Source organism: Urocampus carinirostris, chromosome 9 (genome assembly GCF_059441175.1).
Source record: "Urocampus carinirostris isolate Australia breed hairy pipefish chromosome 9, RoL_Ucar_1.0, whole genome shotgun sequence".
In the NCBI taxonomy this organism is placed as follows: Eukaryota; Metazoa; Chordata; class Actinopteri; order Syngnathiformes; family Syngnathidae; genus Urocampus; species Urocampus carinirostris.
The window spans coordinates 39,288,124-39,312,506 of record NC_142357.1 but is presented as its reverse complement, the minus strand read 5'-3'; the positions used below and the strand labels follow the sequence as shown (position 1 = coordinate 39,312,506).

Genomic DNA, 24,383 nt, shown 5'->3' with positions numbered 1-24,383 from the left:
TCGTAAGCAGAAAAGAGCGGGAGAGAAAGAAAGAAATAAATAAAGAAAGAAAGGGAGGGATGGATGGAGAAAGAGAGGCAAAGTCAGGCCGCGTCGGACTCACCTCCGCGCTCCCGCAGCATCCCATCTCCTCCGCTTGGGGTTAGGGGGAAAGGGGACGGGACGGGGGCCGGGAAAGGGACTTAGTTGGCGCCCGATACGTGATGGCGCTCCAGCGGGCCGGCCACAGCTTCCGGATGGGGCCAGGCGAGCCAGCACGAGCCGGAAGCGGAAGCGAGGGCGGTCCCTCCCTCCGTGTACCGCTTCCGAATAAACCCCAGCGGGTGCCACAATAAACGGGTGTCCGCCGCGGGGTGTTTGTCCGCCGCCGGGTGAGTCGCCGCCTCGCCCCTTTTACCGCTTGGCCTCTCTTCCCGGTGGGCTGACAGCAACGCGGCGGCCATTCGGGGCATTGCGCATGCGCGCGCTTACCACAACAAAGCCCGCACGGCCACCTGCCTGCCTGCCGGCTTTCGCCACTAGGGGGCACCCAAATCAACCAATGAAGCGCTGCCTTCGCCATCTGACTCGACTTGTTTGGTCTTTGTACTTTAACACATCTTGCGACCTTATCTTTGATTTGAAGCAATCACATTTTGAATGCATAGGTGAAGTAAGCGGCTGCTAAGGGCCCTGTGACCACTCAGGGGCCCCATTGCCCAAGAGCCATTCACTTCTCTCTATGTAACATACCTGTCAACCTCCAGGGCTCCATGCTCTTACAAACTGTCGTATTTTCCCTTACAAAATACAAAATAATCTTACACCATATATATATTTTTTAAACGTGTTTATTTATGTAGTTTAACATGTTATAGTGTACATGTGTTTCGTTGTATCATATATATTGATAATTAACATTTTGTTGTGAGATCCTGAGTTGCTCGACATGAATGAGGTTTATTATCAAAAAAAGTTCAAAAATCAAGTAGCTTGGACGTTCACTGTAGAAGGAAAAAAATACATGCAAATATAACTAAGTAGAATAATCTCATCTCATCTCATCTCATCATCCTCAGTAGGGTCGCGGGGGTGCTGGAGCCCATCTCAGCAATCATCGGGCAGTGGGCAGGGGACACCCTGAACTGGTTGCCAGCCAATCGCAGGGCACACAGAGACAGACAACTCACTCGCTCATTCACACCTAGGGACAATTTGGACCGGCCAATCCACCTGAAATGCATGTTTTTGGAATGTGGGAGGAAACCGGAGTGCCCGGAGGAAACCCACGCAAGCACGGGGAGAACATACAAACTCCGCACAGGAAGTCTGGAGCTGGATTTGAACCCACGCAGGAAGGTTCCCAAGACATGAACTGTGCCGCACATGCGCTAACCAAGTAGAATAATACATTTTCTTATTCAAATTATGAATTCATTTTCTGCATTAAATTATTATTGGTAATATACTGACTAAAGGGATAACCACAAAGCTGTCTTTTTCCATTTTCTCCTTTTATACTTCCTTTTTTACTTAACTTCTTTATACAACACAATCATTCGTAATATAATGCATCGAAGCAAGTGAGCCGTTTGAGAACCGGCTCTCTTTAATGAGTTGAGCCGAAAAAGCCGGTTCTCTAAAAAGAGACGGACTTCCTTTTACTACACAACTACCACGGAATGATGCATGATGGGAAATCCCCAGGCGGCAGACGCATAAACACAGTAGCATCAAACCGCGCGCTTTATTTGCAACGAAAAAAAACATACCAAGATAGAGGCTACCGCGGCGAACTCGTTTGACTTGATTGATATGCCGTTTCGTGATATTCGGTGTATACCGGATGGTACCCATAATTGACAATTTTGCGTTATTTCGTACAGATTTTCTTGCGCGTCGTACACGTCTTAAAATGCATAATAAACGTACTTTGTACGGCAAAAACGGACAGGTTGACAGGTATGAAATAAGTCAAGAGTTGGCCATCCGATTTCTGACAACGATGTTATAAATGACATGAGAAAAGTCAGGAAACACGGAGAAGCGGATGTTTTGAGGGACAAAATAGAGGAGCATGCTTTGAGGTAGATCTTTTTCTTCCTCTCCATTTTACGTTGCAAGCGTTTGGTTTTCAGATGTATGTTTATAAGTTGTGTTAAGTTGTTCCAGGTACCTCGGTACTATTTGTTTGATCTTTCTTTCAATTTCTTTTATTTATGGTCTGGTGTTGTAAATTGGTGTTGCAGTTAATTACTAACAAAAATGGTCTATTTCACCTTTTTTGGTGTACTTCTGGGGGTATATTGCGTTTAACTGTTTAGTGGAAGTCCAGCCCGGGCTGATCCAACGGAGAAGCCGTTTCCAAAAACCAGATGCGCAAGGTGCACCGATGAGGTCGAAGGAACACCGTGTTTTCAGCATCTCCGAGAGGAAAAGCCTTCTATAAACTTGTCATGCTCTCCAGTAGATCTTTCAAACGGGGCCGTCGCCGGACATGATTGTTCGATTCTGTATATTTAATTTTCGGATTTTCGAGTCGCTTTCAACAGACCTGTTGTTGTGTCATGCGGGGATTCCGCTTTAAAATTGTTTCGTATCCAAAAAGTTCAGACGACTTCAAAGTCGACAGCAGAGTGAAAGCATAATTCTCATCTCATCTCATCTCATTAGCTGCACCGCTTATCCTCAGGAGGGTCGCGGGGGTGCTGGAGCCCATCCCAGCAATCATCGGGCCGTGGGCAGGGGACACCCTGAACCGGTTGCCAGCCAATCGCAGGGCACACAGAGGGACAGACAACTCATTCGCTCATTCACACCTAGGGACAATTTGGACCGGCCAATTCACCTGAAATGCATGTTTTTGGAACGTGGGAGGAAACCGGAGTGCCCGGAGGAAACCCACGCAAGCACGGGGAGAACATACAAACTCCGCACAGGAAGTCTGGAGCTGGATTTGAACCCACGACAGGTTCCCATGACATGAACTGTGCCGCACAAGCGCTAACCACTGCGCCGCCGTGTGAAAGCATAATTATGATTAGATTTTAACAGAAGTATATATTTTTGGGGAAAAACCCTGACATTTATTTTGTGCAAAATGTGACATTATTAGTATTAACAGAGTGCCTCACCCAAAACATCTTTTTTCTTGCTTTCTTCTCTGTTTTCCTTTTTCCATTTTCTTCTTCTTTTGTTTCTTTTTCCTAGCTGTTGAACTCTTTTTTTCTGCTCATTTTTTTTCTTTTTTCTTTTTTATTCCAGACCATCCTCACCACTCCGTCCAATCTTCTTGGGGCGGGCACTATGATCTGTTCAACATAACAAGAGTGCTCGTGCAACAGAGTTTTTTTTAATACTCACAAAATCTGTGTTTTTGTTGCATTACTCGTCACGGTTGCAAATTTGCCTCACCCTTTTGGCGCCAGCTGCGGCTTGTTGACTGATTGGATCCCCTCCTATTTAAGCTCAGTGCTCTCACTCACCCTTTGTCAGTCCGTCAACGAACCTTTGAACCTGCATGACGTGTGTTTTGACTCTGTCCGGTTCCCTGCTTGTGTTACCTGTCTGATATTGTTCCCGTCTATTTTGTCCTGTTTGATATCGATCTCCAGTGTCTGGTATCGTTCCCGTTTATTTTGTCCTGTTTGATATCGACCTCCAGTGTCTGGTATCGTTCCCGTCTATTTTGTCCTGTTTGATATCGATCTCCAGTGTCTGGTATCGTTCCAATCTATCTCCTCTTGCTTATTATCGAACTCTCCAGTGTCTGATTTCAATCCTGTCCGTCCCGTCCTGTCCGGTATCGACCCCATCTGTCCGTTATCTGCTCGTGTATCAATCTCGTCGGCCTCTGGCTTCCTGTCGTTCCACGCCAGACCGTTGCCTTACTTCTTCCCACCAGCAATTGCCGAATCATTGGCGTTTGCGTTAACGTGCATGACTGCCCCATTTCTCGTATAATAAAGCTTGTGTGAGAAACGATACGCATCTGGGTCCTCCTCCTGTTTTGGCCTTGACATTACTGTTAAAACTGTGGTACCGCGTTCCACTGTCTTTCTCGTTTGGCGCTTTTTGGGCTTCTGCGCTTGCCGTACCTTCAGCTCTATCACCTCGTGCTGAAGGTAAGCTGTGCCCAATATCAGTTTGGGTAAAAGTTTCTATTTTGCTAAATATAAGAGCTATTCTCACTATTTTTGTATATAAATGGATATAAGTTGTGCTAAATGATGTATATAAAAAAGCACTCATTAAAAGTGCATTTCTATATCGCTTTTCAAGTCAATGAAGACCTCCCAAAGCGCTTTACAATGTGCTTCACACTTACCCATTCACACACACACTCACACACCAATCGCAGCCATGCAAGGCGCCAACCTGCTTATTGAGGGCATTAGGGGTTCAGTGTCTTGCCCAAGGACACTTCCACATGTAACACGGAGGGGCCGGGAATCAAACCTGCGACCTCTTGATCCCAAGACGAGCGCTCTACCTCGTGAGCTAAAGAAAAAAATACTACAATGATTTGTAGAGCGCCCCTAGTGGTGGAGGAAAAATCCATTAAATATTTGTATTTTCTAAGCTTTAAAACACCACTGACAAAAACAGAAAACTAGAAAAAATGAAAAATGTGAAATAGCGCCACTCGGATTGGTAGAGCACCCCTAGTGGTGGGAAAAACAATGGAATGGCTGCACTTTTTAGGCTTTAAAACCTAGAAAACCCCCTGAAAATGTATCTGGTTTGGCATAAAATTTGTGAAGATGCATCAATACCTAAATGGTAAATCGTTTACATTTCTATAGCGCTTTTCAAGTCAATGAAGACTTCCCAAAGTGCTTTACAATGCGCTTCACACTCAACCCATTCACACACACACTCACACACCAATCAGGAGTCAGCCATGCAATGGTGGCCGCGTTCGGACCTCTGTGCCCGTTTTCTCCACACTCGCGACAAAAACAGAACACGGCGAGAATGAGGATCCATCCATCCATCCATTATCTGCACCGCTTATCCTCAGTAGGGTTGCGGGGGAGCTGGAGCCCATCCCAGCCATCTTCAGGCAGTGGGCAGACAGACAATTCACTTGCTCATTCACGCCTAGGGAAAATTTGGACCGGCCTATGAACCTGACATGCATGTTTTTAGAATGTGGGAGGAAACCGGAGTGTCCAGGGGAAACCGACGCAAGCACGGGGAGAACATGCAAACTCCACACAGGAGGTTCGGTCTCATGACCTCAGAACTGTGGCGCACACGCGCTAACCATTGCACCGCCGTGCTGCCCTGAGAAATGAGGATATGGTTGATAATCCATATTATTGATCGCCGCTTATCCTCAGTGGGGTCTCGGGGGTGCCGGAGCCCGTCCCGTCTTCGTTCCTCACCTAATCGCTCAGTTCAATGACAAGAACGTTTTTGTCGAAGTATTTTGCAAACGATTCTGATTTGAAAAGTCCGTTTTTAACAAAAGAATGCAACGTTTCGATTGGAATTATGGCGAGCTCGGGCTTCCGTAATAACATACTATCATTTTATTACACCAGAGCCTCCACAGACTCCTCCGCTATGCCGCAAGTGACGCTAGCCTAGCGGCACTAGGAATCAAATGGACCGAAACTTTTTGTTCACGAGGTTTTTTTTTTCATTTTTGTTCAATTTCAGCTTGTGTTGTTCATTCGATTTAGGCCTGTCCGGTTTTTAAATGCTATACTTTTGGCGCTACTATTTCCGGCGTAGTATTAATATTTGTATATAGAGTGGAACCTCGGTTTTCGAACGCCTCTCAGTTCGAACAAATCGGAGTCCGACCCAAAATTTCGAGAAAACTTGCTTCGCTGTTCGGTCAAAAAATCGGAGTTCGAACGCCGGTAATGCGTGAGTGCGTACGCTAGGGTGCGATGCTGAGCGGCGTACGGGTGTTTTAGCCCCTTAATATGCCTCCGAAGAAAGTCAGTGCAAGCGGCAAAGTTGCTACAGGTGAAAAAAGAGAAGTAGTACGTACAACTATTGCATTTAAGAAAGAAATAATAGCAAAATATGAAGGAGGTGTGCAAGTGTCTGACTTTGCCTGCGCCTTCTGCTGACCACCACAAAGGTAAGAAATCCTATGCATAATTCTTTTCTTTATCCTTTTATTCTCATTTTTACACGTTCATGTTAGCGTAATCTTTCGTACGGAAGATTACGATAACGCGAACGTACGATTAGCCTGGGTTAGCTTTATGTTTATGTTAAACATTCAAGGTAAACGTTCAGGGTGTTGGAACGGATTAAAACGATTTACATTATTTTTAATGGGAAAAAAGATTTCGGTGATGGAACAAATCGGTTTTCGAACAGGGTTCTGGAAGGGATTATGGTCGAGAACCGAGGTTCCACTGTATTTTAATATTTGAGCTGATATGGACCTGCCTTGTGTCGTAAACCAGATAAAAAAAATGTCTCGCACAATCGGTGTGGCGTGCCGATCGAAAGATGGTTTTGGTGAGTGACTCTGATCACTAAAAGAAAGCGTCTATCTTGCTGCTTGCGCCTACTCTGTGCTTATTTGAGATGTTACTATCCACTGTTTCTCTCAACGGGCTAATAGAAAAGTGACATGAATTGCGCCTTTGTGCCTCGAAGCGCGCACAGCTAAGCGACGTCACTCTTGTTTACAAACACGGAAAAGGCTCTATGGCACGGGTGTCCAACGGGCAGCCCGCGGGCCGGATCTGGGACGCCAAGGGTTTTAATCTGGCCGGTGAGACAACATTCAGAGAAAAATGAGAAGCAATTTTAAATGTTTACTTGATTTCCCCATAGCTCCTGTATCTTTATTTCTCTCTTCTCTCTCTCTCTCTCTCTCTCTCTCTCTCTCTCTCTCTCTCTCTCTCTCTCTCTCTCTCTCTCTCTCTCTCTCTCTCTCTCTCTCTCTCTCTCTCTCTCTCTCTCTCTCTCTCTCTCTTTCTGTATCCATCTCTCTTTTTCCCTGCCTCTCCTTCTCCGACTTGTGTCCCTCACACTCATAATCTCCCCTATCTTTAAATCTTCCTCTTTTTTTTTCTCGTCTCTCTGTTTCTTTGTCTTTGTCTTTCTCTCTCTCTCTTGCTCTATTTTCCTGTCTCTCTTTTTTTCTCTCTATCTTTCTGTGTCTCTCTTTCACTCTCTTTTTGTCTCTGTCTTTCTCACTTTCTCTCTTGCTCTGTGTCTCTCTTTCTCTTTTTCCTTTCTCTTCTTTGTCTTTCTCTCTCTCTTGTTTTGTTCTTTTCTCTCATTTCTGCCTCTTTCTCTCTCTCTTTTGCTGTCATTGCATCTTTGTCTTGTTCTTTCTTTATTTCTCCCTCTCTCTCCTTGTTTGTTTGTTTCTTTCTTTCTTTTTGCTCTCTCTCCCTTTCTCTAATTTTACGTTTCTCTCTATATTTCACTTGCTTTCTCTCTCACTTTCTGTATCCGTCTCTCTTTTTCTCTGCCTCTCCTTCTCTGACTTTTGTCTCCCTCACACTCACCTCTTTTTTTTCTCGTCTCTCTGTTTCTTTGTCTTTGTCTTTCTCTCTCTCTCTCTCTTGCTCTATTTTCCTGTCTCTCTTTTTGATCTCTATCTTTCTGTTTCTCTCTTTCACTCTCTTTTTGTCTCTGTCTTTCTCACTTTCTCTCTTGCTCTGTGTCTCTTTTTCCTTTGTCTTCTTTGTCTTTCTGTCTCTCTTGTTCTGTTCTTTCCTCTCATTTTTGCTTCTTTCTCTTTTGCTGTCATTGCATCTTTCTTTGTCTTATTCTTTCTCTATTTCTCTCTCTTTGTTTGTTTGTTTGTTTCTTTCTTTTTGCTCTCTCTCCCTTTCTCTATTTTTACCTTTCTCTCTATATTTCACTTGCTTTCTCTCTCTCTTTCTGTATCCGTCTCTCTTTTTCTCTGCCTCTCCTTCTCCGACTTTTGTCTCCCTCACACTCATAATCTCCCCTATCTTTGAATCTTCCTCTTTTTTTTCTCTCGTCTCTCTGTTTCTTTGTCTTTGTCTTTCTCTCTCTCTCTCTCTCTCTCTCTCGCTCTATTTTCCTGTCTCTCTTTTTCTCTCTCTATCTTTCTGTGTCTCTCTTTCACTCTCTTTTTGTGTCTGTCTTTCTCACTTTCTCTCTTGCTCTGTGTCTCTCTTTCTCTTTTTCCTTTGTCTTCTTTGTCTTTCTGTCTCTCTTGTTCTGTTCTTTCCTCTCATTTTTGCTTCTTTCTCTTTTGCTGTCATTGCATCTTTCTTTGTCTTGTTCTTTCTCTATTTCTCTCTTTGTTTGTTTGTTTCTTTCTTTCTTTTTGCTCTCTCTCCCTTTCTCTATTTTTACCTTTCTCTCTATATTTCACTTGCTCTCTCTCTCTCTTTCTGTATCTGTCTCTCTTTTTCTCTGCCTCTCCTTCTCCGACTTTTGTCTCCCTCACACTCATAATCTCCCCTATCTTTAAATCGTCCTCTTTTTTTTCTCTCGTCTCTCTGTTTCTTTGTCTTGTCTTTCTCTCTCTCTCTCTCACTCTATTTTCTTGTCTCTCTTTTTCTCTCTCTATCTTTCTGTGTCTCTCTTTCACTCTCTTTTTGTCTCTGTCTTTCTCACTTTCTCTCTTGCTCTGTGTCTCTCTTTCTCTTTTTCCTTTGTCTTCTTTGTCTTTCTGTCTCTCTTGTTCTGTTCTTTCCTTTCATTTCTGCCTCCTACTCTCTCTTTTGCTGTCATTGCATCTTTCTTTGTCTTGTTCTTTCTTTATTTCTCCCTCTCTCTCTCTTTGTTTGTTTGTTTCTTTCTTTCTTTTTGCTCTCTCTCCCTTTCTCTATTTTTACCTTTCTCTCTATATTTCACTTGCTCTCTCTCTCTCTTTCTGTATCTGTCTCTCTTTTTCTCTGCCTCTCCTTCTCTGACTTTTGTCTCCCTCACACATAATCTCCCCTATCTTTAAATCTTCATCTTTTTTTTCTCTCATCTCTCTGTTTCTTTGTCTCTCTCTCTGTCTCTCTGTCTCTCTGTCTTTCTCTCTCATTTTTCTCCAATTCTTTCTTTCTCTTTAACTTCTCTTCCAACCCGAGCTCAAATGAGTTTGATGCCCCTGCTCTGTAGAATATGATAAAGACTGATTGTGCTCAACTTTTGTCTGAGAGGGCACAAAACAAAAGGGAAGATGGTGGTGATGTCACTTGCCAGTACTGGGCAACTCTGGAGCTTTTAGGCTGGCCACTCGCCTTTACGTTGAACCAGTATGGGAACAGGCTGGCCTTATCGGTGACCCCCGATGATGTCATCCCACGCGTCCAACCGCCATTTTTCCCCAAGCAAAAGAAGGGGTGCTCGCTAAGACGCAGACGAGCGTCCGCCTCAGCCAATAGTCAGTCACCAGGCCTGTTTTCGTTCGTCTCAACAATTTCTTTGTTTTACCTGACTGAAGGAAACAGAAAGCGTGTTTGGTAGTGATGAGAATCCCGGCTCTTTCCCAAGAGAGCCTGCTCATAGAGCCGCCGCGTTTGTGAAAGACGCATCACTCCGTCCAGAGAGCCGGCTCATAGAGCCAATAACACATCGCTATCTCCGAGCGGAGGTGATATCTTAGGCCGGAGTCCAAGCCCGCCCCCAATTTGGGCCCGCGTCTGGCCTAAAATCTCATCTCATTAGCCGCACCGCTTATCTTAAGTAGGGTCGCGGGGGTGCTGGAGCCCATCCCAGCAATCATCGGGCAGTGGGCAGGAGACACCCTGAACTGGTTGCCAGCCAATCGCAGGGCACACAGGGACAGACAACTCACTCGCTGATGTCTTTGGGATGTGGGAGGAAACCGGAGTGCCCGGAGGAAACCCACGCAAGCACGGGGAGAACATACAAACTCCGCACAGTAAGTCCGGTAGCTGGATTTGAACCCACACAGGAGGTTCCCAAGACCTTAGAACTGTGCCGCACACGCGCTAACCACTGCGCCGCCGTGCTGCCAGCCTAAAATGTTAATCGTTATGTCGGGTTGGGTTAGGGTTAGCTCGCTGTTAGTGTATGTTCACCGCGTGATGTAAACATGTTGCAAAGGTTTTTTTTTACCTTTATCCGGAAGTAAAGCGGCGGCGGCGGTGGCTGCGCTTGCGGCTGAGGCTGAGGCTGAGGCCGTATCGGCGCCTGGTGTTGTTGCAACGGTTGCTGCTGCTGTCGCCGCGGAGGCGTCGGCGGACGACGCTCGGACTCCCTCCGGGTACCGGACGCCTCTGGGATGCGTACGGGCCCGCTCGGCAGGACCCCGGAGTTCCCCGAGGCCTCTGTCCTTCTGTGGAGGTTCGGAGGAGAGCGCAGGGCCGTGGGCAAGTTGTGGTCCATCGCAGAAGCTGGGGAATCCTGCGCCGGTCTGGGCCGGGGGTCTGTCGGCGCTCGGCTTGCGGCAAGCTTGCCGGCGAGTGAAGCAGTTGTGGCGCTGACGTCTGGACATCGACGCGCACAAAGGCCTTTTGTCCTTTCGAGAATACCGGTACCAGGCCGCGGGTGCGTGTCGTGCGAATACGTCACGGACAAACAGACCATTGATGGATTCGGACCCCGTTGGTAAACCCCAAATACAAGCCAGAGTGTTTGGGGGCTGCCGGGCGGCACGGAATTTAAGGACTCGCCGTGGGCACGACACCCCAACACCCCTCACACCATCCCCCAGTACTGTTTCCTGCAGCCTCCCGTCAGACGGTGAGACCGGCATACGGTCCGCTGTGGTTGAAAACTGAATCTCAGAGGGCAGAGCATGCCACAGCATCGGGGCCCGAACGGAGGACGCTCTCCGACCTGCGAATTTCTTCTTGGCTCTTGGGATCGCTAGTGGACCAGCATTTTCCCAAGGGACTGTATCATCCGGGCCCCGGTGCTATGGAATGCCCTGCCTCCGGAGATAAAATCTGCAACCTCAATGGAAGTTTTTAAATCGAGGCTTAGGACACACTTCTGTTCCAAAGCTTATGATTGATGCCCACCTCATATTCTGTTTTGTCCTGCCTTTTTCCGACTGCCTGCCTGGTGGTGATACGAAGGAGAAGGCCGATTTGAGATGAGTCAGCGGACCCGCGTTTGACCTGAAGCATGTGAACGCCTGCATGGACCAGCTGGCAGAGATAGGAAGCTGCGTCGTGGCCGTCATAGACTTTCTGGACTAGTTTACAGGCTGGGGGCGTCGCTGTTTTCCGGACAAATTTTCAACACGTTACCTAGTGTTTACTATGCTTGTGTATAGTAATGCTAATTGTGATTCATCCTGGTCATCCTGGAAGGGGGATTACCACTTGTGAGGTTCTCAAGGTTTCTCTTTTTCCTCACGCTGAGGTTTTGAGTTGTTCCTTGCCCGCATGTTGGTTTAAGATCAGGTAATTGTGTCATTGTAATCCTGTGCAGTCCTTTGAGACATTTTTGTGATCAAGGGCTATATAAATAAATTTGACTTGACTTGACTTGACATAGAGGGCAATGAAATCTGAAACATATCAGGTCCACGCATCATTTTGTATAATACCAACAGAACTTTAAAATCACATTTTAAACTGACAGGGAGCCAATAACAACTCAGAACCAACTCCAAATCCAGGTGAAGGTCAGCTGCCTATGAGAAACCGGCCTGGTCGCCAATCCGACGGATGTTGGGCACTGACGGCAGCTCCTCCCTGCCGGATTCCGACGGCGCTGCGTTTGCCTGCGGGCAGTGTTCCCTCTAAGCTGCGCACGTGCGCAATTGCGCACTGCTCGCACATTCTCAGCGCACAAGAAAATCGAGCCAGCGCACAAAAATCAGGGCTCGAAATTACTAATTAAGAAGCGACTCAAGTCAAAGTCAAAATACACAGGTTCCCCTGACGTTGTGTCCTAAATGCGGTATTTTGAAGTTGAGTTGAAGGACAACGAAGTTGAGTAAAGTTAGTAGAGTTTGTCTGGGAACCGGCTTCTTCGGCTAGGCTCACTAAAAGGAACCGGCTCTTTCGGGTCCTAAACGGCTCTTCAGGTTGTTTTGGCTTCTTTAATCCCTACACGACCAAATATTATGTAAAATTATGCACAAAATGACTTAAAGGAAGGGGGGAATAGAACAAAAAAGAAAAAAATACCAAAATGAAAAAGTAGTGAAAAGCTGAGAAAGAAAGAAACAAAAGGAAGAGAAACAAGAAGGAAATATTTAGAAAAAAAGCCAGAAAAAAAGAAAAGAAAGAAATGTAGGGAAAAAAGTAAATAGAGAACAAAAAGAAAAAAGTAACAGCTCGAAAAAAACAAACACAATGAGATTTTTTTCAAGGAAATTGAAAAAAAGAAGAAAAAAACACGGAAAAAGAAGAAAAAGTTTGTGTTGCATTCAAATAATTTCCAATGATATCAAGTCAATCTTGTTGCCAACATTGTACTTCCACTATAAAATGTGATCAAGTACAGTTCTGTATCTTACAACCGACTCAATAAGCCCCCAAAAATGTTAATATCATGCGACAAAATATATCAGGAAATAAAAAGAAATGGACATCTTGTGAAAGAATTGTAAGAACAAACGACGCTTGTAGGCTGTACAACCTTTGCAATAGTACATGAGTCAATTCATTCAAAAGAGAAAAATAATTACCGTAAACTCAGCAAAACGTAACTTGATGTCAAATTTTGGACATGTTTGATAATGACTTAGTTGCCACACTTGGGATTATGGTTGCTCACTGTTGTTTCAAGCGCTGCTCACCGACTTTGTGTGAACGCTCAGACCCTGGAAAATTAGAGGGAACATTGCCTGAGAGGTTGCTGGCCTCTGGCCTCCATCGACCGCTCATCACTGAGACATCTAAGATCATGAAAATCCAACTCCGCATTTTACTCTTTCTACCATTTTCTCGTTCTTTTTAACACGTGTTGAATTTGGAATTAAAAAAGTGTGAACTCAGAACCGTGCCGCAGACGCGCTAACCACTCATTTTCCAGTATAATGATTTTTTTAGCGGTTGACTGAGTTAACGTTATTCTATCTATCTATTTACCTTGGTCATATCCCTCAAGAGGGGTGACCGACAGCAAGACAAACACATACAATAACAAAGAAAATAAAAAAGGGGGGCGGGAGACCGAAAGGTCTCGCAAAACCTAGTTATAGGGTCACTAAATGTGAGAGGATGTGGAAGTAAAGCGACTGAGTGGTATAAAGAGGAGGGCCGGGAGACCAAAAGAGGTGGGAGACCAAAAGGTCCCTAGTTATAGGGTCACTAAATGTGAGAGGATGTAGAAGTAAAGCGACTGAGTGGTAGAAAATGGAGGGGCAGGAGACCTAAAGGTCCCTAGTTATAGGGTCACTAAATGTGAGAGGATGTGGAAGTAAAGCGACTGAGTGGTAGAAAATGGAGGGGCAGGAGACCTAAAGGTCCCTAGTTATAGGGTCACTAAATGTGAGAGGATGTGGAAGTAAAGCGACTGAGTGGTAGAAAGAGGAGGGGCAGGAGACCTATAGGTCCCTAGTTATAGGGTCACTAAATGTGAGAGGATGTGGAAGTAAAGCGACTGAGTGGTAGAAAGAGGAGGGGCGGGAGACCGAAAGGTCCCTAGTTATAGGGTCACTAAATGTGAGAGGATGTGGAAGTAAAGCGACTGAGTGGTAGAAAGAGGAGGGGCAGGAGACCTAAAGGTCCCTAGTTATAGGGTCACTAAATGTGAGAGGATGTGGAAGTAAAGCGACTGAGTGGTAGAAAGAGGAGGGGCAGGAGACCTAAAGGTCCCTAGTTATAGGGTCACTAAATGTGAGAGGATGTGGAAGTAAAGCGACTGAGTGGAAGAAAGAGGAGATCGGAAGGATGATGACTAAAAGGAAGGTTGATGTGTTAGCCTTGAGTGAAACAAAGAGTTATCACTGCTTCCAATAATTAACCTGGAATAAGAAAGTAAAACCATCGTAACAACATGATAAGTTATTTTAGAAGTACGAATAAAACGGGGTACCCGTTGCGCAATCTAGCATCAAAAATTGAAAAAGGTTGGAGACCCCTGTTCTCGAGAGTACAAGCTTAGAGGGAGTGCTCGCTATCGCCTCAATCAGACTCCAAACCGCTGCCAATCTGTCTAAACGGCGAGCATACCTGTCAACCTTTATGTTTTTGCCGTAGAAATGATTATGCATTTTAAGACGTGTAAAATCCGTACGGAAAAACGCAAATTTGTCAACTATGGGTACTATCTGGTATACACCGACTATCACGAAACGGCAAATCAATCAAGTCAAACGAGTTCGCCGCGGTAGCCTCTTTCTCTGTATCGTTTTTTTCGTTGCAAACGAAGCGAGCGGTTTGATGTAGTGAAAGGAAGTCCGTCTCTTTTTAAAGAACCGGCTTTTTTGGCTCAACTCATTAAACAGAGCCGTCTCTCCAACGGCTCACTTGCTTTGATGCATATTACGAATTATTATATTGTATAAAGAAGTTAAGAAAAAAAGGAAGTATAAAATGAGAAAATGAAAAAAGACAGGTTTGTGGTTATTGCCAACAATAATTGAATGCAGAAAATAAATTAATAATTAGAATAAGAAAATGTATTCTTCTACTTAATTATATTTGCACGTAATTTTTCCTTCTGCAGTAAAAGTCCAAGCGACTTCATTTTTGAACTTTTTGTTATAATAAAGCTCATTCATGTCGAGCAGCTCAGTATCTCACAACAAAATGTTAACCAACAATATATATGATATAACGAAACACATGTACAGTACTGTATAACATGTCAAACTACATCAATAAACACGTTTGAAAAAAGAAATATGGTGTAAGATATTTTTGTATTTTGTAAGGGAAAATACGACAGTTTGTAGGGGCATGGAGCCCTGGAGCGCGACAGGTATGGGCGAGAACCCAAACGCAGAGACGTGAGACCGAAGCAGTTTTACGGAGTTCATTTACAAGTTGACGGCCGGTAACCGAGGCCGAGGGTCAGAAATCCCGAAAACGGTGTGACGGGAACCCAGAACATGCAGAGATCCGCTTCAACAGCCAAGCTCATAGAGTCTGTTGATGAGCCGATGAGAGGAAGGGGTGTCTCTTTAGGATTTCTTGAGTCGATTACACAATACAAAACTGTATTGTATCACACTTTTGTGTGAAAGTACAAAGACGAGAAAAATATTGACTCTTACATTAGAATGATTTGCATCCCCAAGAGCCGTTCGGGAGCCTCTTTAGAGTGAGCCCAGCCCAAAGAGCCGCTTCTCTAGAAACTTGTAGGGTAACATCGACGTCTTCACTTGAGGAAGAAAGGTCACGTGGTTACGCGGTGTCATGGGCAGGGTTGGGTAGGGTTACTTTAACTGGATTACTTTCAATTACTTTTGGATGACTCCAATACCAAATATGCTAATAAAAGACAAAAGACACTAAATATGAATCAAATGATGACTCACAACACGTGGTAAGCTTTCTCTCCTGGCTTTGACCTCTTTGATCTCCGGCAAAACGAACATAAAATAATAATAATAATAATAATTTCCTTTTTATTGTCATTCTTTGTAACAATGTACACAGAACGAAATGTCGTTACACCTGACCCGTTGTAGCGAGCCGATGCAGCCGCAGCCAACAGAGGGCGCCGCCATTTTACCAATGTTATAAGTCTTAGGTATGACTCGGCCGAGGCGCGAACCAGCGACCTCCCAGTCTCAAAGCGGGCGCCTTACCATCTATGCTACTGAGCTGTGCGACAGAAACAAAATGAAAATCAATCCAAACAGCTTGCCAACATCTTTTTTGCCGTTCCATGTATTCCGTTACTCCCCAGGCCCGCACAAAATTTAGTAATTGTATTCATATTTAGTTTATTTTGTCTTTTATTAGCATATTTGGTATTGGAGTCATCCAAAAGTAATTGAAAGTAATCCAGTTAAAGTAACCCTACCCAACCCTGACTACATCCACAAAATTTGGTTTTAAAACTCCAGTGCCATCAAGAGCAGGTAAACATCTGACAGCTTTTGCTGTGGGCACGGTCCTTAAATATTGGTGTTTACTGGTTCCTTTAGATTTATTAGAGTCAGGTGCAGGTGATGAGAAGCAGGCGTAGTGTCCTCCTGTTTGTCTGTATCTACTATATCCAGGGTTGGGTAGGGTTACTTTAACGTGATTACTTTCAATTACTTTGGGATTACTCCAATACCAAATATGCTAATAAAAGACAAAAGAAACTAAATATGAATCAAATGATGACTCACAACACGTGGTAAGCTTTCTCTCCTGGCTTTGACCTCTTTGATCTCCGGCAAAATTAACATAAAATGCGACAGAAACAAAATGAAAATAAATCCAAACAGCTTGCCAACATCATTTTTGCCGTTCCATGTAATCCGTTACTCCCCAAACCCGCACAAAATTCACTAATTTCATTCATATTTAGTTTCTTTTGTCTTTTATTAGCATATTTGGCATTGGAGTAATCCAAAAGTCATTGAAAGTAATCCAGTTAAAGTAACCCTACCCAACCCTGGTCAGGTGATAGGCGATAATTAAGGTAAACCACACGTGTCTCTCTATATTTCAATGTCTTAGTCTTAAGACGTATTACAACATCAATCCTTTTTTTAAAAAGCTATCTCTTCCATCCCTGCCCTCTCTCGTCCCCCTCTCTCCTGGCGCAAGAACTTGAACTCCAGCGCGCTTGCTTTCATTCACTCGATCTCGTGTTGACATTGCCTTGAAAATACCACGCTTAAACCACCCGCGTTGTTTTTGCCCGCACGCGATTTCATCCCGACCAATCCGCTCGTGACTTTGGGAAGTTCCAGCCTTGGTTTCTGATTTTCTTGTGCGCCGAGAAGGTCTGGTCGGCGGGAACATTGCCCGAAACAGACTCGAGCACTTCCGGGACGCCTCGGCTGAGTTTCCGGGCAACATTCGGGTCTGCCGTGCTTTGACCGACCTTGCACCCGCTCCCCTTTCGCTCCCGTGATAACGCGAGGCCGGACCGGCGGTGCAAATTCCCACCTCCCGATGAGCCCCGAAGGCCACAACCCGGCCCCGAAGTCCGTCACGTGGTCAAAGGTTGCCGTCTTCGCTGTCATCTTAATTGCCGCTTGCTCCCTGACACTTAACAACTCCTTTATCTTATCATGACACGTCCTCTATTGTGACACGTACTTGATGCACTTTGAGCATCTTGACTCAAAGAGTTCGTAGAGGCGATCGTCACCGTGCACTTTGAGGCATTTTGGGGGGTTGGTTTTCTCCTTCCTTAGGATTCTAATAGTCTATCAAAAGAGTGGATGTCACTCAATTTCTTGCGTCTTAACTCTGAAAAGACCGAAATGTTAGTTATCGGTCCATCTAAATGCCGTGACTTATTCTCAAAAACTGCTGTGAACATTGACAAATGTAATATCACCCAGAGTGAAATTTAGGTGTCACATTTGACCCCGATCTGTCCTTTCAAACTCATGTGAAGAAAATTACTAGAACCGCTTTCTTCCATCTTCGCAACATTGCTAAAATTCGTCCTATCCTGTCTCAGTCGGATGCGGCGATTATAATTCACGCGTTTGTTACCTCCCGTCTCGATTACTGTAATGCACTACTCTCCGGTCTCCCGAAGTCCAGAATCAAGAGTCTTCAGCTGGTACAAAATGCTGCAGCGAGGCTTTTAACTAGGACAAAAAAGTCCGATCACATCACGCCGATTTCGGCTAACCTGCATTGGCTCCCAGTTAACCTTAGATGTAATTTCAAGGTTCTCTTAGTATTATACAAAATCATACATGGACTTGCTCCCTCTTATCATTCAGATCTGATTTCCCCCTATGTTCCGGTTCGAAGCCTTCGTTCTGAAAGCGCCGGTCTACTGGTGATCCCAAGAGCCAAGAAGTGTTCCGTAGGTTCGAGAGCGTTCTCCATTCGGGCACCGGTGCTGTGCAAAGCTCTCCCCCCTGCAACCTCAGTGGAAATGTTTAAATCTAAGCTTAAAACACACTTCGACTCTATAGCATATGATTAACCTATACTTTTTGTGGACATTATCTCTGTATTATTTGTAATTGCAACATCCTTTGCCTGGTAATCCTGAAAGGGGGATACCACATGTGTGGTCCCTTCTCAAGGTTTCTTCATTTTCCTCATGTTGAGGTTTTACGTTTTTCCCTGCCCTCATGTTGGTTCCAGATCAGGGGATGGCGTAATAATAGTCTGAAATAATAGTCTGTGAAATAACCTGTGCAGCCCTTTGAGACTCTTTGTGATTAAGGGCTATGTAAATAAAAATGACTTGATTTGACTTGACTTGACGTGCAGTGAGGTTTGGTGACTGGAGATTTACAAATACACGCAGCGACGTCTTATTCGGGGTTTGATCGACCCTGCGTTACCTTATGAAGCCTGTTCATCTGCTGCTTCTTTTGAATACAATCCTCGATAGCGCGACAAAAGAAAGTCTATGAAAGACGTGTTGTAGGAAAACGCTCCAGAGGGTCATCAAAACAGCCCAGAAAATCGTCGGTTGCTCTCTGCCCAGTCTGGAGGACATTGCCTGCTCTCGCTACCTCGGCAGAGCAGAAAACATCATCAAGGACTTTTCTCACCACCTCTTTGACCTGCTGCCTTCCGGCAAGCGCTACAGGTCACACAAAACAAAAACAAACAGACTCAGAGACAGTTTCTTCCCCAGAGCCATTACCACCCTTACACACACCGCACAAAAACGGAAAACTCTTGCAAACACACTACCTCATACGAACGTAAAATGGTACACATGTCTATGTTTTTTGCACTCTGTTTACTGCTCACCTTGCACAATGTTGACTATTTTTTGCACTATGTTGACTATTTTTGCACCAAATGCATATTGCACAAACCCTTACGATACTAACTGTATGTAACATCCAACATGCCGTCATTTCTTTGTGTAAATAATAACTATAACCTTATCCTCCTCTTTTTTTTATAACCTTATCTTCTCTGTTCCTTATATTCTTAGTTTCTTTACCTCACTGTGAATGTGTGAAACTGGAGTGTCATGCCCAATTTCGTTGTCACAATATGTTAACCCATTTTGTAACAATGACAATAAATGTATATTCTATTCTATTCTATTCTATTCTATTCTATTCTATTGTCTGCTTGCTCACGTCATCGCTAATTCGATTTTCAGGGCCGAGGTGCTCTCTGCATCGTAATCCTCGGTCTCACTATGGCCCCCTGCCGTGAGGCAAAGGAACGATGTGCCTCACGTGACCTACTCATTCTATTCATGAAAGTCTCATCTCATCTCATGAGCCGTACCGCTTATCCTCATTAGGGTCGAGCCCATCCCAACCATCTCCAGGCAGTGGGCAGGGGACACCCTGAACTGGTTGCCAACCAATCGCAGGGCACACAGGGACAGACAACTCGCTCGCTCATTCACACCTAGGGACAATTTGGACCGGCCAATTCACCTGAAATGCATGTTTTTGGAACGTGGGAGGAAACCGGAGTGCCCGGAGGAAACCCACGCAAGCACGGGGAGAACATACAAACTCCGCACAGGAAGTCTGGAGCTGGATTTGAACCCACGACAGGTTCCCATGACATGAACTGTGCCGCACAAGCGCTAACCACTGCGCCGCCGTGCTGCCCTCATGAAAGTCATCATGAGTTATTTTGGAATAAATCCAAACGTGGAGAGGTGAAAGAACCCGAACTCTAAAGACTAACAGTATTGCCGTTTGATATATTTCGGGTTTTCGGCGTCACCCGCCTCCCCTGACTGCAGTAAACATCGGTTCAAACAAGATGAGTCTCACTCTAGAACAGGGGTGTCAAACGCATTTTAACTCAGGGGCCACACGATAGAACAAACATTCTGTCGGGGGCCGGACTAGTAGATTAAAGAGCAAGAAAAAGAGAGATAAAGAAATAAGAGAAAGAGGGAGGGAAAAGGAGAGAGGGCGGGACAAAGAAAGAAAAAGAGAGAGAGGGAGAGAACGTGAGAAACAAAAGATAAAAAGTCGTGAGAGAGGGGAAAATAAAGGGAGAGGAAGAAATAAATCCAAAGAGAAATAGAAAGACAGAAGAAGAGAAAAGAAAGTGCGAAGGGTATGAAGAGAGAAAGAGAAAAGAGAGAAAAGGAAAAAAGGAAGTTAGAGCAAAAGAGGTTCAAAGACACACAGAGAGAAAGAGACAAAGAGCAACAAAGGAAGAGAAAAAGAGACACAGAAAGTGAAAGAGACAGAGACAGAGTGGGAGAAAAGGGGTGGAAAAGAAAGAGAGAGAGAGAGAGAGAGAGAGTGAGCGAGTGAGAGAGAGAGAGAGAGAGAGAGAGAGAGAGAGAGAGAGAGAGAGAGAGAGAGAGAGAGAGAGAGAGAGAGAGAGAGAGAGAGAGAGAGAGAGAGAGAGAGAGAGATCAATACAAGTACAGTGTCTTTGTTTGAGGCACCTGGCTTTGGCAACATCAAGTTGACATATTTCAACCTGCAGCTTGTTTTTCTCTTGCGCTTCTCTGTCCTGTCCCGCGGGCCGCCTGTTTGAAACCTGTGCTCTAGAATAAGACTTCGGACAAAAGAATGTTAGATCAATAGGCAAATATTGACCAGGTCGTGCTTGTTGAAGACCTTTGTGTTGTTTTACCGTTTGAGTCGACGCAGGAAGTTGCCGTCTTATTGTGAAGGAGACGGTGAATCCGGGATACGATTCCAAAATAAAAGCCGCGTCGATGCCAGGGAAGCAAATGAATCCACTACAATGTCGACGTACTGCGTCTTGTATCGAGCTTCTTATTTTGCGCTACTTTCTGTGAGGCACGAAAAGCCGGCGCCTCACCTGAAACAAGCCAAGCGTTTGAGCTTTTACTTTGAAAGCCTGGGGTTTTGCGAGGCCGAAGAGGTGAGAATTTCTCACTTTTACTTTGAAGGTCCCGGGTTAAGTGAGAGCACCAGCTTAAAAATGATGCAGTGGGACGAATTTGACACATTTACTTTGAAAGTCTTGGAGGTAGTTAGCGTGAGTGCTTACAGGGACCACAATAGGGAGAATTTGACACATTTACTTTGAAAGTCTTGGAGGAAGTTAGCTTGAGCGCTTACAGAAGCCACAGTGGGGAGAATTTGACACATTTACTTTGAAAGTCTTGGAGGAAGTTAGCGTGAGTGCTTACAAAAGCCACAGTAGGGAGAATTTGACACATTTACTTTGAAAGTATTGCAGGAAGTTAGCTTGAGCGCTTACAGACGCCACAGTAGGGAGAATTCGACACATTTACTTTGAAAGTCTTGGAGGAAGTTAGTTTGAGCGCTTACAGAAGCCAGAGTGAGAAGAAATTGACCTTTTACTTTTAAAGTCCAGGAGGAAGTTAGCTTGTGTGCTTGGACAGGCTGCAGTGTGGAGACTTGACACTTTTATTTTGAAAGTCAATGCCGAAGTCAGCGTGTTCACTTAGAGAGGCGCAGTGGGGATAACTTGACCCTTACTTTGAAAGAGAGTCTGCAGTGGGGAAAATTGACACTTTTTCTTTAAAACTCGCGGATAAATTTAGAGAGGCCGCATTGGATACTTTTACTATGAAAGTCCTGGAGTAAGTTAGCATGTGTGCTCACAGCGCTAGCTTTTACTTTGAAAGAGAGTCCGCAAGGGGGGAAGAATTCAATACTTTTACTTTGAAACTCCGGAAGTCCTTGCGTACTTCAAGAAAATCGTTCGGGAGGGTTTGACGTTGTGTTGCCGAACTTTTGGCTTCACTCGGTGAGATTCGACGGCGGCGGCGGCGGCGACCATCGGACCCAAAAGCGCCCCGAATAAAAGAAAGCAAAGTCGCCGAAAATAAGAGAGACGACTCGACGGCAACTTGACGGTAAGTCTCACAACAACTAAAAGAATTTGAACATGTTGTCGATGTGAAGTTAGCGGATTTTTGGTGAGGCGTTTTGGGTCAAAGGTGCTTCTCGCTCGCTTTCGCGTCGAAAGATGAATTCAAAGATTCTAGCGAGAGCTCTGAAGCAAAACGCCAATGATTGACAATCTCTTGAGCAACCGATTCTGTCACTTTTTCATTCATTCAAGTTTTTCATTGACTTCATTTTGTATGACACAGGTCAATCTTTCAATTAGTGACGGCAATTCGGGCTCTTTTTTTTTTGAGAAGCGGCTTTTTTGGCTCGGCTCACTTAAGAGAGCTGTCTCTTTCGGCTCCCAAACGACTCTTTCTGAATTCATTCGAATCCGTGTTTTACTGAATAGACAAAAAGATTGAAAACGGATGAAATTAAAGCCAAATGGGGTCAATAAGATCAAGAGCGAAGACAAATCCCACTTTTACCGTAAAACCCTTGCTCACGTTTGCCTCATTGATTTCGCATGAGTTTGTTGTTCCTGTAAAGGCCACGCCCCCTTCCCCTCACGCCGCATACCATTCGCTACGGGTGACACACAAGCAAATATGCGCATATAAGCTGACTCCCCGATTTCAGTATTTTATAGTTGTAAATTTGGCTTGAATGCGAGCATGAACTGGTGGGAGGATATCTCCATGAGGAGAAATTCGGTGCACTCGTTTTTTGCCTGAGATGGTGCCACCGTAACTGTATTCAGTTGCAAGATGTAAGTAGATATAAACTCTCGGGGACTTATTTCACCGATTCGAGGGACGTATGCGACAACGTATGTAAGGCAATCAGAGGATATCCTAGTGCGTGTTCTCCCGGGATTGTTTTTTATAAATTTTAATTTGAAAAGTTGTGAAGTAAACAAGCCACATGATGCTAAACCAGACAGGAGTTTCATACAAAAAATCTGCTTGTGGTCTAATTGCACTAAAAATAATTCGTGCTGTACTATTTTAAGATCTCGTCGAGTAAACGGACCAAATCCCGGATGTAAGATTGAAATCGGATGAAATGTATTGCACGTGTAAAAAATATCGGTATTGCTGCTATGACAGGATGCTGGTTCTTCTTTGATGGTTCACAGGAGGTTATTTTCTGATCTACAGTGTACTGTTCTGAAACCATTTTTTTTTTAAATACTCGCAAATGGCATCTTGGTGTTTTCACGCTCTTTTGCTGTGCGACGAGGCGCCGGGGAAGTTAGAAAACTTGCTAGTTGCTGAAAATTCCGCTTGTTAAAGTCACGTTTTACCCGGCCGTCTAATCACAGTGTGGGCGGGGCGGGACACCACCGCAATAAGCGAATGTCCTCACGGCAGGAAGGCACGACTGTCCAAGAATCTTTCTGACAGTGATGCGTCGTGCAAATACGATCTTTGCTATCGTTTATCTCATGAGAATTCGAAACATTATTTTGACTTTATTTCTTCTTAAAAAGATAAGTCTATCTTTTATTAATACAAGTTGATGAAACTCGACCAATTCTTCAAGGAGTACTTTTCAAAGACTATACTTTTAACTTTAGCTTGAGTAGATTTGTAAATAAGAAAGTGTACTTTTATTGCGCTACATCGAAGCCGTTACTTAAATCACCTCCACGTAAGTATTCTACTGTTTGTCTCTGCTAAGACGCATTTTTTGTCGGAAACCTCATTTTTTAAAATTTAACCACTAGGTGGCACTTTTTTTACAGTATATGCGCAGTGTATTTAGCTGTAGCCTCGCGGATATATTTTTTATCCGCGGAAGGTTCACCCGATCAAACTGAGTGCACAGACTTGTAATTATTGTTGATCGGATGGACTTTGATAATGCCTCGTTTGAAAAAAAAAAAGAATAAGATGTTGCTACAGTTACTCAGTACTTGAGCGTTTTTTTTCACGAAAAACTTTGGAATTTTTCTGAAGTCATTATATTGGTGACCATTTTTGACTTGAGTCCTATTATCCTGAAGTAACAGTACTTTACTTTGGGCAAAATGTTGGAGTACTTTAGCCACCTCTGAGGTAACAGTGTTCCATCGTAACACGCTCGTCCCAACTCTGTACAGAAGTCAATCTTTTAATTCGCCATCGTGATTTTTGAAAGAAAATTCAAATAAATCCTATGTTTCATGTATTTATGATTTTATTCTAACACTAATATGTTTAACGCTAAGAAAAGCATAGCTTGTTTTGTAAAACGGTATCTCTGAAAGTTTTCCGCCCTTTCCTTACAAACTTTTTAACAACAAAGCTTATTTAAAAAACATTCTTTTGTTCATAAACACGTACATATATACTCTATGAAGTTAATAATGTTGTTAGAATATTATTCTCATCACTCCGCGACCTAATTCCTAATTTTTTTTAGCTAATCTAGCCCTAGCTCTTCAGCTTTTAGCGAGCTAACTTTCAACAGATTAACAAAACTTGATCCACTGTTTTTTAAAATTGTATTTTCTATAACAGACTTGAGCTTAACGAGTGGTTCACGCAAGTATAACACGTTTAAAATAAAATAAAATAAAAAGAGAGGAGATTCAAAGTGGAAGCTAACCTCTTTATTTTCCCGCAAAATCAAACAAAGTCACTTCCTGTAAACGGCCTTAAGGGAATTGTAGTCC

At 44.1% G+C, this 24,383-nt stretch overlaps 2 protein-coding genes across 3 annotated transcripts in view; one reads left to right on the top strand and one right to left on the bottom strand.

Annotated features, from left to right (window-relative positions):
* slc44a1b (solute carrier family 44 member 1b) overlaps positions 1-10,357 on the bottom strand; it is a 41,680-nt gene extending 31,323 nt beyond the window's left edge. The window contains exon 1 of one of the 2 annotated variants that reach the window (XM_088343790.1): positions 10,018-10,357. In XM_088343790.1, coding sequence (XP_088199916.1) covers positions 10,018-10,287 — 270 coding nt within the window. In that variant the 5' untranslated portion in view covers positions 10,288-10,357. Of the gene's footprint in view, positions 1-103; positions 465-10,017 lie in introns of those variants that run through there. The other variant, XM_088343791.1, reaches the window with a different exon arrangement.
* Positions 10,358-21,624: 11,267 nt separating this feature from the next.
* Positions 21,625-24,383, top strand: part of LOC148360252 (phospholipid-transporting ATPase ABCA1-like) — a 45,438-nt gene continuing 42,679 nt past the window's right edge. The window contains exon 1 of the mRNA XM_088343789.1: positions 21,625-21,747. The gene's annotated coding sequence lies outside the window, so the exon portion shown is untranslated. The remainder of the gene's footprint in view (positions 21,748-24,383) is intronic.